This window comes from Bos mutus, chromosome 10 (assembly GCF_027580195.1).
Source record: "Bos mutus isolate GX-2022 chromosome 10, NWIPB_WYAK_1.1, whole genome shotgun sequence".
Taxonomy (NCBI): Eukaryota; Metazoa; Chordata; class Mammalia; order Artiodactyla; family Bovidae; genus Bos; species Bos mutus.
In genome coordinates this window covers 78,474,058-78,487,111 of record NC_091626.1, presented here as the reverse complement: position 1 = coordinate 78,487,111, position 13,054 = coordinate 78,474,058, and the positions used below count along the sequence as shown (strand labels likewise).

The 13,054-nt window shown below is 42.4% G+C and overlaps 1 protein-coding gene across 3 annotated transcripts in view; it reads left to right on the top strand.

Moving 5' to 3' along the window:
- Nucleotides 1-13,054, top strand: part of FMN1 (formin 1) — a 467,756-nt gene that overhangs the window by 281,982 nt on the left and 172,720 nt on the right. For all 3 annotated transcript variants that reach the window (XM_070378266.1, XM_070378268.1, XM_070378267.1), the window contains 2 exons: nucleotides 7,462-7,523; nucleotides 9,709-9,797. In XM_070378266.1, coding sequence (XP_070234367.1) covers nucleotides 7,462-7,523; nucleotides 9,709-9,797 — 151 coding nt within the window. The remainder of the gene's footprint in view (nucleotides 1-7,461; nucleotides 7,524-9,708; nucleotides 9,798-13,054) is intronic.

Here is a 13,054-nt window from a genome sequence, read left to right as displayed (position 1 = left end):
CTTTTAGATTCTGCCAAGACCACCTTCTTTCTGGGACCCCACATCCTTGCCTTTCTCTTAAGAGAGGTCAGAGGAATTGGTTTGTGGGAATTTTGAGGGTTAGATTACCTGAGAGTTTAAAAACCCCAGGGCTTGGGACTTGCCTGGTGGTCCAGTGGTTAAGACTCCATGCTTTCAAGACAGGGGGCATAAATTTGATCCCAGGTCAGGGAACTAAGATCCCACATGCCATGATCAAAATGGCCAAAACAAACAAACAAGACAAAAAACCCAAGGCCTTCCATGTTGCTTTCTCCATTCCATTCTCTTTTCCTTACAAATTATTTATCAAGCCCTAAAAAATTATAATTTGGTTGAAAGAGCTGAGTTTTATGTTGGCTATTTGGAAGCTAACATTGCTAACAAAATAATTTCTATTGATAATCAAATATTCACCTTTTCTTTCTTGGACTGAGAATATTCCACTTGAAAAGGATCTTTAAACACCCACTTATAAAAGATGTCATGTACTGAAGGCAATGCAAAGAAGCATACAATGGGCTACATAGAGGCTGTTTTTTAAATTAATTTATTTAATTGGAGGGTACTTACTTTACAATATTGTAGTGGTTTTTGCCATACATCGACATGAATCAGCCATGGGTGTGCATGTGTTCCCCATCCTGAACCCCCCTCCTTCCTCCCTCCCCATCCCATCCCTCAGGGTCATCCCAGTGCACCAGCCCTGAGCACCCTGTCTCACGCATCGAACCTGGACCGGCGATCCACTTCACATATGATAATACACACGTTTCAGCGCTACCCTCTCAAATCATCCCAGCCTCGCCTTCTCCGACAGAGTCCAAAAGACTGTTCTTCACATCTGTGTCTCTTTTGCTGTCTCGCATACATACTATCTTTCTAAATTCCATATATATGCGTTAGTATACTGTATTGGTGTTTTTCTTTCTGACTTACTTCACTCTGTATGATAGGCTCCAGTTTTAAAACCAGCGATAGCCAAAGCCTGCTAAAGCAACCCAACCCTACCCATGTGACATCTTTCACACCTTGGACAACCAGATTTACTTGGTCTAACCGAACAAACTAAGAATAGTTAGATAGCACCACTGACTCAATGGACATGAATTTGAGCAATCTCCAGGAGACAGTGAAGAACAAGGAAGCCTGCTGTGTTGCAATCTATGGGATTGCAAAGAGCCAGGCACGACTTAGCGGCTAAACAACAATAAAAGGAGTATGCCTTTCCTACCTCAGTCTGCCATGTGTTTCTTGCCCAAAGATACTACTTTGATCAAGAACAGCTCTCTTGAGTAAGTACATGTTTTTTACTAATTAGAAACCCTTCAGAACAGCAAACACAACCATTCTTTATTCCGACAAGGTGCGCTTTGGGATAGAAAAGCATTCAGGGTTAAAAATGGCTAGAGGGCTGTGAGAATTCCTGCCTGTTCTTTCTCCTTACCCCGCTCTTGTGAAAAAGCTGTCTCCAAAGTGGAGAGGGAATTTACCTATTGTGTAAGACCTTGACCCCCGTCCCTGTGCCTGAAGCAGGCGCATAGTTTTTATGTGTGCCTGTTAGTTTGAATTTGTGATACTGATCTGCTTTTTGTCCCTGCTGACGGTTATTATATCTTAATGGGCGAAACCCTACTCTAATGATCCTTGTGTATATAACTCTCAGAGTACAGAGCAGGCACCAGAGGACCACATAAAAATGTTTGCCTCAATTTCCCTGCAAAAAAGGAGCCCAGAAACCAGACTTGACCAAGTAACAGATTTTTAAAGGTAAAGGAACCCAATAAAATTACCAGCTTTTCACAGCGTGTGTCTATTTCCTCTCGACCTATTGTGAGGTGTAGGTGAAATACTCTAACTGAACTGACAGTGGGAGCAGGGGTAACTAAGGAGAGAGGGAGATAAAAGTAAAACCCACCAGCCGTGATTGATATCACAGTAGCAATGAGTTGTTGGGGTCTCCCCTTTGTGAATTTGGCACTTCACCTTTCTGACACCGTGTGCGGGAGTGTTGGTATAATGAGCCTGATACAGATGGGAGCAAAAGCTAGAGAGTTACTTGGAATACTGTATCAGGGCTTGGAGGTGTGCTGGAGAATTGTGTAGGCTGGTATTTGCTTATTCAACTTATATGATATAAAGGGTTTTGTGTGTATAAGAGAGAGAAATAGAGTATGTTTTTGCAAGTACAAAGTGGAGGGGGCTACCTGGTCCTAGGTAACTCCAAAAATATTTTAATCAATGACTGATTTCTTTCTTTGATGTATTTGTCAATTAACTAACAGAATAGGTTCATAGACTGCTTCTAAATTTGATAGTGAGTGCTTTCAAGAATCAATTCTGTAACACACTGTCCCATATATGGGGACTAGCAGGATCATGTATAGATTCTGGCCCTTGTAGGAACTTAAACTGTTTATGGTAAATAGAAGGCAGGACTATGTACATGCAAAATGTCTCTCCTATGAGTCATGGCACTTTGGCTCTTTTTACTTTTCACCCCTTTGGCCAATACCCTAACCTTCCCTGGCCACCCTGTAAAATAGAAATAATAGAAAGTGTTTAATTTCTTAAGTTCCTAGGCTCAACCAGATGATCTCGTTTCAGTGCTGCTTCCACCTCTGAACTTTATTTTACTTTTTCAGTTTTAAGCTCCTCACGTGGAAGAGGAGAAACCTCAGCGGAATACTTGGCATTGGCCCTAAATTAACCTCTCCATTGACTTCTTCCTCTCCCCGACTCCTCCCCCAGGTCCTAAGGGGACAGCATCACGCATATCCATGCATATCCATGACATATGCATATCCATGCGTATGTCACCTTGTCAGCTCCTCTGCCTATTTTGTGGTGGCCCAAGCCCTCCCTCTACACCTAAATGGAAAACCTCAGGCTGATTTGACACCAGACTTGCTTCCCTGGGCTCAGTTGATGACAGCACTCCCCAGAGCTCTGCAGTCTTTCTCTCCTGTTCTGTTCTTTCTGTCCACAGTACTCTGGCTTTCACTACCTCTGCCGTGCTGAACTAAGTTCTAAAACATTCTTTCCAAATTTTGCTCTATCCTATGTACTAGAACTCTGTCCCATTGCCTCACCTACTCATCAGTGCTCATGGCCTCCCTGCGATGTGCCACAGGCTCTTCACCTTGGCCTTCAGGATTCCACAGGCCCTTGCTCCAAACTGTATGTAAAGAATGCTCTCTTCAAGCCAGATCTGGACTCTCCACCATTGCCTGTGTGTTCTCTGGGCCTGTATGTGTCTGCTTCTTCATCCTGGGAATGTCTCACATCTTTCCCATTGACATTTGCTGGCACTTGTCCATTACAGATTGTGAGTGCTTGGAATGGACTTGGCTTGATTCATGATGATTAATAAATGGGTGCTTTAGCTGTCTGCCTAAAGCAGTATAACAGTTGAATTTCTACTCATGGCTTTTTGCCTATGGGGATACCACTGTTTAAAACATCTTTGAAGGTTAAGAATGAGAGGAAAGATAGTTTCGTTATTCTTTCCTTTAAAATGAGAAGATTTGCTTGTAAAATTTAGTGATTTTGAGGTATGGAGTATTCAGGCCAGCATTGTATCTGTACTGAGTATATGGATGGGGCATGATTGTGCAGCTTTACTCACCATACTTTGATTTTTTAAATGGAAACAAACAAGAGTGGGCAAACAACCTTAATTCAGATATGCATATTATTTTTATTCATCAGTCCTATCCCTTTTAAAAGTCTCTTTTTCAAAACCTCACGCTGTCTTTATCGAGGAACTTTTCCTGACACGTAGCAGCAAGACTCACTCTTTGGGATTTCTGGGACATCTGTTTTATCTATAGACATTTATCTTATTCCTGTTACTACCCCCAGGACTATGCTGGATGGTGGGATTATCAAGATGTGTAGAAATGATCCCTGACTACAGACCTTCCATGACCAAGTGTTAAGCAACTTACTAATATGGCTTCTTAAAATAGACTCTTTCACCCAGTATAAAATATGAGTGGTCCCATGGAAGAGGTAAAGAATGAGTACTTAATGATCCAAAGATCAAGGAGCATCCTTCCAGGCGAGGAAACTTTTCACCAAGGCCTAGGAGGGTGAGGGGCAGGAAGGGAAAAAACTATGGAATGTTCAGGAGTAGAGAGGTGTGTGGCTGGAGCTCAGGGGGCCTGGGAGCAGTGGAAATGGTAAAGGATGAGATTGGAAAGTGTCACTCAGGGCCAGGAAAGGAATGGACTTAAAAATTAGGCCTATCGGCTGGACTTTACCCAATATTTAAAGGAAAGACATCTAAGGTATTTCAAACATCAAAGTAAAATTTTGATTAAAAAAAAATAATAATAACTTGGGTGGTATGAAGAAAAGTGCTTTGATGGGCAAGATGGAAATGAGAAGTTAAGATTAGGTTAGCTTTCTAAATAGACCCGAAAAGTGAAAGTGTTAGTCACTCAGGCGTGTCCAACTCTTGGTCAACCCCATGGACTGTAGCCCTCCAGGCTGCAGGCTATCCATGGAATTCTCCAGGCAAGAACACTGGAATGGGTAGCTATTCCCTTCTCCAGGGGATCTTCCCAACCCAGGGATCAAACCAAGGTCTCCCACATTGCAGGCCATTTCTTTTCTGTCTGAGCCACCAGGGAAGCCCAAATGGACCTGAAGTTATCTAATATTTCCCTTAAGACGTTCAATACATTATTTTTCATAATTAGAGTTACTCACACATATACCTTTTCTATTAACACTTCTGAAGGTGGGCCTTGAGTGGGGTTTTAAAGGACCAAAAGGGTTTAAATAGCAACTGCTCCTACTGGAAACACTCAAGTATTCCAGAAAGTGGTAGTCTTCTTTCTCTAATTCTTTCCAGATGTTAAAGCAGATAAGGCATTAACAAGCATTAAAACACGTACACAGTGTGTATAGTTAACATCACATAGTCACTATTTGTAGGTTCTATTTTGATTTCTCATAATGCTCTATGAGCTCGGTTTAGCATGCATCTTGCTTTAATGTTTTCAGTAAGTGAAATTAGACCCATCCTATGAATGTGTGTGTGTGTGTGCTCAGTTATATCCGGCTCTGTGTGACCCCATGGATTGTTGCCTGCCAGGCTTCTCTGTCCAGGGGATTTCCCAGGCAAGAATACTGGAGTCAGTACACTGAACCTAATAGAACTGAATGTGACAGATCATGTAGGTAAATTTTGCTTCCATCCATAATAATCATCTTGGTCTTTTTCTGAATCTTGGGCTTATTCCTTCACCAAGATAAGAAACCTCTTTCTGTCCTTACCTCTCACTGGCAGGCTTTTCTCCCACTCATAGAACTTGACCTGCTGAGCTCTTAGCTTAAATGTCACCTCTTCAAAGAAGCCTTCATCCATCAGCCTCTCTAAGGTTGCTTATTGCTCTACTCTTTCTTTACATCATTATCTGTAACTATTTACTTGTTTATTTTCTATCCCCTAAGCTGGAGTATAAGTCTCATGAGACCAAGTGCCTTCAATGTCTTAGACACATTTGATTTATATAATCACAGCATTTTAGAACAGTTTCTAGAACTTGGTGCACATTCAACAAATATTTATTCAAGGGCTGGGTGAATGAATGAATAAATGTTGCCAGAGCCCATGCTCATTCTCCAGTCCCATCCTCCCTACGTGTTTTCCTCCGTTTCCTAGCACACTGGAGGGGAATTGGCTGAGGATATAACCCATCAAATTGTATATCTGGGACCCAGACTGATTAACTTCTGAAACTCAAATATTTACTCACCAGGAAAGGAAGCCAACAGATCCTTCTCTTTCCCATTAGTTAAGATCACTTGATTATATGTAAACTTGCAGTTATATGCAGTACCTAGTTTAGAAATGAACATCTCTGATAAATTATTTTTAGAATTTTGCCTTGTCTTACTGCATTTTCATTGGCTGATTTTTATAGGAAACTATTATAATTTACATAAAATAGACATTGTTCCTGGCTCTTTTTTGTTTCCTTAAAGCATCAGAAATTTAAAAATGCGTGGTCCTGTTAATAAGTTAGCGAAATCATCTTATCTCCATGCATAGTATAACAGTCCTGGGAGGGTAAATTCTTTCCTTCTTTCCTCAAAGGACATTTTTCTTTAGTGGTTTTAGATTGGCCTCTTCAGGAGTGTAATCTTCCTTCGTCTTGGTGGAATCTGAGATGACTGACTTTGTCACTAGCGTATTAACCGCTTCTTTTCTCACTACTCCATGTAGCTGAGGAACAGCTTGCTGATTAACTCCTGAATTAGAGAAGGTGCCCTGTGAAGGAATTTTAAGTACATTTCTCAGTATTCTGTGAAGTTACATGATCTTAGCTCAGTTAATTAAGTTTATTAAAATTGTATAAAGGGGTTCATACAATTCTAAACCATAGAAGAAGCAAAACAATTTGAAAGCAACCTGCCCTTTACCTTGATCCCTACCTTCTCCAAAACCATGGTGTAATGCCAACCAACAGAGTAATGGTTGACGAGCAGAATTTTAAGGCATTCTAAATATCACTGGTTGGTTTAATAAAATTAATTAGCCTGCCACGTAGAAAATTTACTAGCGTGCTGGTTAATTTCACAATGTAAAGTCAGAGAAGGGAGGTGGGGTTGAGGGAACAAACCTTATTAGTTTTGAATAATTATTTAAAGATGTGGAGCTGCCTATTTCAGGCACTTTGATTGCCAAATCCATTAAGGCTTTAAAATCTCCATGTTTGTATGCTGGTATATATGGGAAGGAATCTCTTTAGATGAAATCACAGGCATATTAGTTAACAGCTAAATGACTTATTTAAGATACAGAACAACAAGTAGAATCCAAATAAAACCATGGGAACGAGAACTTGCCTTAAGACTTGCTCATGGGAGGTTTCCATAATCTTAATTTGCCATTGATGCAATTATTGCTTTTTCTTGTCTTTTTAATCCAAACAAGATGTTTGCAGCAGCCATGGAAAGGTGCCTGAAATCACATGCCTGAATTCATTTAATTTGCCAACATCGTCTTTTTTCTCTCCCTCTTCCTGGTAATGGGCAAGCGTCAGTTCTGGTGCATTAGGTATTAAATCTCTTCAATTACCAGGCGGGAAGAAAGATTTAAAATTGTGTTTCAAACCTACTAACTGATTTAGTTTTAAAACACAAACACTTCTCCTGCGGAGCCTAAATTAAACTGCAGAAAGGATGCAGAGCTTGAGGAATTAAACCAGGCAGGGCCAAGGCTTAGGCCAGCAATCAGAACCACTTTGGTTTCTTTCACAGGGCCCCCCTGGTGCAGAAGGAGAGGGGGCAAGAGCATGTCAGAAGACAACCTGTGTGAGAGAGGGCAAACGTTTACATTGCTTGGTAGCTGGACATGGAGTAAACGTTAGTGCAGCAGAGTCCGGTCTAACCTCTTATCCTTTCTCGTTCTCTTTGGGTGCTCGGCAGCCATTTTTAATGTGGACGATTCTGTGGTTGATCTGGAAACCCTGGCAGCCTTATATGAAAACGTGAGTATCAGAGTTTCCAGATTTTTGTATCTTAACTAACTTTAAAAAATATGTTAATGTCTAAAAAATCATTGTATGTGACTCCTCCCACCCAAAAAATCACTGATCCATTCATGTTCCTTGGCAGTGGGAATTTTGACATTGCGTGGAAGAGAGTAAGGTACAGAAAAGCCAGCTCAAATGAGAGTGAACATGAGGAAACCCTAGGCTCTTGACCTCCCTCCCCCTCACAATACAGTGAGGGATGTCTTGACATCCCTCCCCCTCACTGTGATATCTGGGTTAGTAGATTTCTTCTACAGGGGAGGGTGGTTCAATGGGGAGGCCACATCTATGCCACAGAACGCGGCCCTGTGATTTGTAATCAGAGTGAATGAAGCTAAGTTACCAGCTTAATATTGGTGTATAACCAGTGTCATCTTCTGAGGAATGAGGATGTTGTCTCCAGCTTGGATGATTACTTTTAGTCCAGGGAAGCTGATGGCATTGAATGTAGGAAATAGTATCGGATGGTGAGTGTGTGTTTTGGATTTAGAGTGAGATATTCAGGTTTGAGATCCAGCTCTGTCATGGACAACTGAGTGGCTCTGGGTCAGTTAAACTCCTAAACCTGTTTGATCCTCAGTACAATGGGGATTATAATAGGCTCTACATGATTTCTGTGACTATTAAAATAGAGCTCAATATATATATAGCAGTAGCACTGTATTTTGAAAATGAGCAGCACTGTATACATATATGGTCTTTAAATGTGGATTATATGTGTAAATAACCAGAGTAATTGACAGGCTTTCTTGAGAACATGACACAAGAGAGTCCCAGTTCCCATAATTGTTAACTGCTCTGGTTCACTGACTCTGTTAGATTTGAATATATAGATTGAACCAGATTCTCTTTACTGAGTAATGCTATTTACCAGAGCTGTATAGCATGCTTTGGTTACCAGGCTCAGAAAATGATTCAATACTTCGGTTCCCAGGGACTTTAAACCTCTCACAGAAAATTTGAATAGTGTGTTAATCCAGTCTAGCAGGATTTCTGATTCCCTTCACGTTTTTATATCCTTTTTGTATATCAGGAATTGTTTAGTATTAATATAATATGATGGTGGGAATGTCCCATGTTTCTATTGGGAAGGCTTTCACTAATAGGTAAGAAGATGCATGAATCCTAGGCCATCCTGGCACATGTGTGGAATACCTGGAGGGCAGCATGGAATTATAGAATAAAGATGTTTCACGTCAAGCTCTTTACCAGGTAGTTAGTCTAAGTCTCGGTGGAGTCATCTATAACACAAGGATGCAATGCTTGATGTTGGAGGACTTCGTAAAAGGCAAAATGCCTTCTAGGGACTTTTAGTTGTACCTCAGGCTCAGGACTGTGTGCGTGGCAGGTACTTGTTAGCTTACAGTAGCAGTAAGCCACATATGATTGACATAGGTGGATACATTGAGAAAGTATGAGACCAAATGCCAAAGTAAGTAGTGCAGACAGCAAATACTTAGAAAATTCAGAGAGAACCTGCTGACCAGAAATTTAAAAATCAGGATCCTATGTAAGTTAGGAGGGCTGTTTTGAGGATGAGGAAGCAGATGCTAAGGAAAGCTTGACCCATATCTGATCTTACAGGGAAAGACACTAGGGATTTAAGGTAGCAATTAAATTCCTGGCTTGTATATCCAGCTCAGGTTACTTATATGACCATTGGGTTTTAGCCAGTGATTCTCAAACGTTAGCCTGAGAATCACCTGGAGGGCTCTCTGAACCCCACTCTTAAGAGTGTTGGCCCTACTTCCTGCATAAAGTATGTCCAAGATGTGCTCAGTTGCACTAAGTCATGTCTGACTCTTTGTGACCCCATGGACTGTAGTCCACCAGGCTCCTCTGTCCGTGGAATTCTTCAGGCAAGAATACTGGAGTAGTTTGCCATCTCCTCTTCCAGGGGATCTTCCTAACCCAGGAATTGAAGCTGCATCTCCAGCATTGGCTGGCAGATTTTTTGTTTTTTAAACCACAGAGCCACCTGGGAAGCCCTATGCCCAAGATAGGGCCAACAATTGCAATTGGCATTTCTAATTAGTGACAGGTGATGCTAATGGTCCAGAGACCATACTTTGAGACATATTGCTTTAGACAGATTCTCACTGCTCATTTTTGTGTGTGTTTTGCTTCTATTTCAACACAGAGAGCCCAAGAGGATGAACTCGTTAAAATAAGAAAGTATTATGAGACATCCAAAGAGGAAGAATTGAAGCTGCTGGATAAACCTGAGCAGTAAGGATGCTTGAACACTTTTCTGTTAATAAAAGGAGAAGGGCCTTCCCTATCTTCCTGCCTCCAGCTCCGAATAACCACATCTAAGCTGTGCCAAGCTCAGTCACAGCAGCGTCATTCCCGTGACCTATTGCATGCAGCAGGATGACCTGACTGCCGGGAAAGGCAGCTGGGAGATTTGTGCTGCTGGGTAGCATGTCTCAAGCCCTCACCCCACCCCTCGTGACTCCCCTTTTCTTGTCCTAGCAAATCGTTAATTCCTCCTAGACTAAACATTCTGGCCAAAAGGGTAACTGAGGAAGGAAGAAGTTACTGCTCCGTTTAAGGTTCTGCTGATGCAGTTGAAAGAGATGATGTCAGAGTCACAGGATTCAAATTGATTTTCCTAAATATCGTATCCAGTAAATGTTGCCTGCATGTGCCAGCTTTCTCCCCACACTCTCCACCTGCTCTTCCTAATTTCAGTGTGACTTTTCATCCTTCATTTGCACGTGCTTATGCTGCTCTCCAGTCACTGTTTAGACATGTCTGCTCTCTGTTTTGAGGTACTCCACACACTCTTGTTCTTTGCTGGGCTCTTGGGATCTGCAGCCCCCCAGGTTCCACCCAGGACTCTGAGAATGTGGGCTGGGTCCTGAGTGGACAGAGGGCTCCTTTGCCTGTTGCTCCTTTGAGTGCTTCCTGCCCAAGGAAGGGTACCCTTCTCAGCTTGGAGAGGAGGGGAGGGATAGGAAACAGAGGAAATCAATCGAGTTTAGAGTAAGTAGGACTTCCCTGGTGGCTCAGTTGGTAAAGAATCCACCTGTAATACAGGAGACCCAGGTTTGATCTCTGGCTGGGGAAGATACCCTGGAGAAAGAAATGGCAACCCACTCCAGTATTCTTGCTGGGAAATCCCATGGACAGAGGAGGCTGGTGGGCTATAGTCCATGGGGTCACAAAGAGCTGGACATGACTTAATGATTAAACCACCACCAGGGTTATAAGTCAGCCCCAGAGATAGGTGAACGGCTTGTCCTGAAACCTTCATACCTTGCCCTTGGTTCCTCTAAAATACCCCACTTCCTTTGTTATAGCAAGGTCCAAAAATCATCTCCCAGTGACTGGGTGGGGGATTTTTAGGTTTACTCAATTACTGACAAACCTTTATGGTAATTTGGGCACACTTCATTGATTGGCTTTCATGTGGAGCATATGCCAGGACTCTCCCCAAAACACACCCAAAGTTAGTTAGTTCATGAAGCCTAGGAATTTTGTGACTCAGTGGGCTCCCGTCCCCTTCAGTTCCATCACCCTGAGTCGCCATCCTTACCAACCCTACCCCTGACCCATCACGTGATCAATCCCATGTCATGCTTTCTAATATAATGAGTTAATTTCCACTAAATTGCCAACATCCGCTGGATCATCAAAAAAGCAAGAGAGTTCCAGAAAAACATCTATTTCTGCTTTATTGACTATGCCAAAGCCTTTGACTGTGTGGATCACAATAAACTGTGGAAAATTCTGAAAGAGATGGGAATACTAGACCACCTGACCTGCCTCTTGAGAAATTTGTATGCAGGTCAGGAAGCAACAGTTACAACTGGACATGGAACAACAGACTGGTTCCAAATAGGGAAAGGAGTACGTCAAGGCTGTACATTGTCACCCTGTTTATTTAACTTCTATGCAGAGTACATCATGAGAAACGCTGGGCTGGAAGAAGCACAAGCTAGAATCAAGATTTCTAAGAGAAATATCAATAACCTCAGATATGCAGATGACACCACCCTTATGGCAGAAAGTGAAGAGGAACTAAAAAGCCTCTTGATGAAAGTGAAAGAGGAGAGTGAAAAAGTTGGCTTAAAACTCAACATTCAGAAAACGAAAATCATGGCATCCAGTCCCACCACTTCATGGGAAATAGATGGGGAAACAGTGGAAACAGTGTCAGACTTTATTTTGGGGGGCTCCAAAATCACTGCAGATGGTGACTGCAGCCATGAAATTAAAAGACGCTTACTCCTTGGAAGAAAAGTTATGACCAACCTAGATAGCATATTGAAAAGCAGAGACATTACTTTGCCAACAAAGGTCTGTCTAGTCAAGGCTATGGTTTTTCCAGTAGTCATGTATGGATGTGAGATTTGGACTGTGAAGAAAGCTGAGTGCCAAAGAATTGATGCTTTTGAACTGTGGTGTTGGAGAAGACTCTTGAGAGTCCCTTGGACTGCAAGGAGATCCACCCAGTCCATTCTGAAGGAGATCAGCCCTGGGGTTTCTTTGGAAGGAATGATGCTAAAGCTGAAACTCCAGTACTTTGGCCACCTCATGTGAAGAGTTGACTCATTGGAAAAGACTGATGCTGGGAGGGATTGGGGGCAGGAGGAGAAGGGGACGACAGAGGATGAGATGGCTGGATGACATCACTGACTCAATGTCTGTGAGTCTGAGTGAACTCCGGGAGTTGGTGATGGACAGGGAGGCCTGGCGTGCTGCGATTCATGGGGTCGAGAAGGGTTGGACACGACTGAGCGACTGAACTGAACTGAACTGAAGGTGCTAATGACCGAAAATGAAAAGAATAATAACAGATATTTAGAAAAAGGCCATGGAAATATTTGAGGACTGACTTAGTCAGCTCTAACAAGGTACCTTCAACTGGGTGACTTTCCAACAACAAAAATGTGTATCTCACAGTTGCTGAAGCCAGAAGTCTGAGATCCAGCTGCAGCCATGGCTAGGTTCTAGTGAGAATGCTCTTGCACGCTGTGGACTGCCAATGTCTTCACGTGGCAGAGAACAGAGAGAGGAAAGAATCTCTTGTGTCTCTTTTCTGCTGGGCACTGACCCCACTCATGAGGGATTAACTGTCATGTCCTTATTACTGCCCCAAATCCCTACTCCTTAATACTATCACATTAAGGGTCAGGATTTCAACATATGGATTTGGGGGGACACAAACATTCAGTCCATAATAGGGACAGTAGGACATACCAAACATTTGTTGTTCTTATTCATTGCTAAGTCATGTCCGACCCTGTGGCCCTATGGACTGCAGCGTGCCAGTCTCCTGTGTCCTCCATTATCGCCCAGAGTTTGCTCAGATTCATGTGCATTGAGTCGGTGATGCTGTTTAACCATCTCATCCTCTGCACCCCCTTCTCCTTTTGCCTTCAATCTTTCCCAGCATCAGGGTCTTTCCCAGTGAGTTGGCTCTTTGCATCATGTGAGTAAGCATTTGGGTAGTGCTAACTATACCACATTAAGCAATG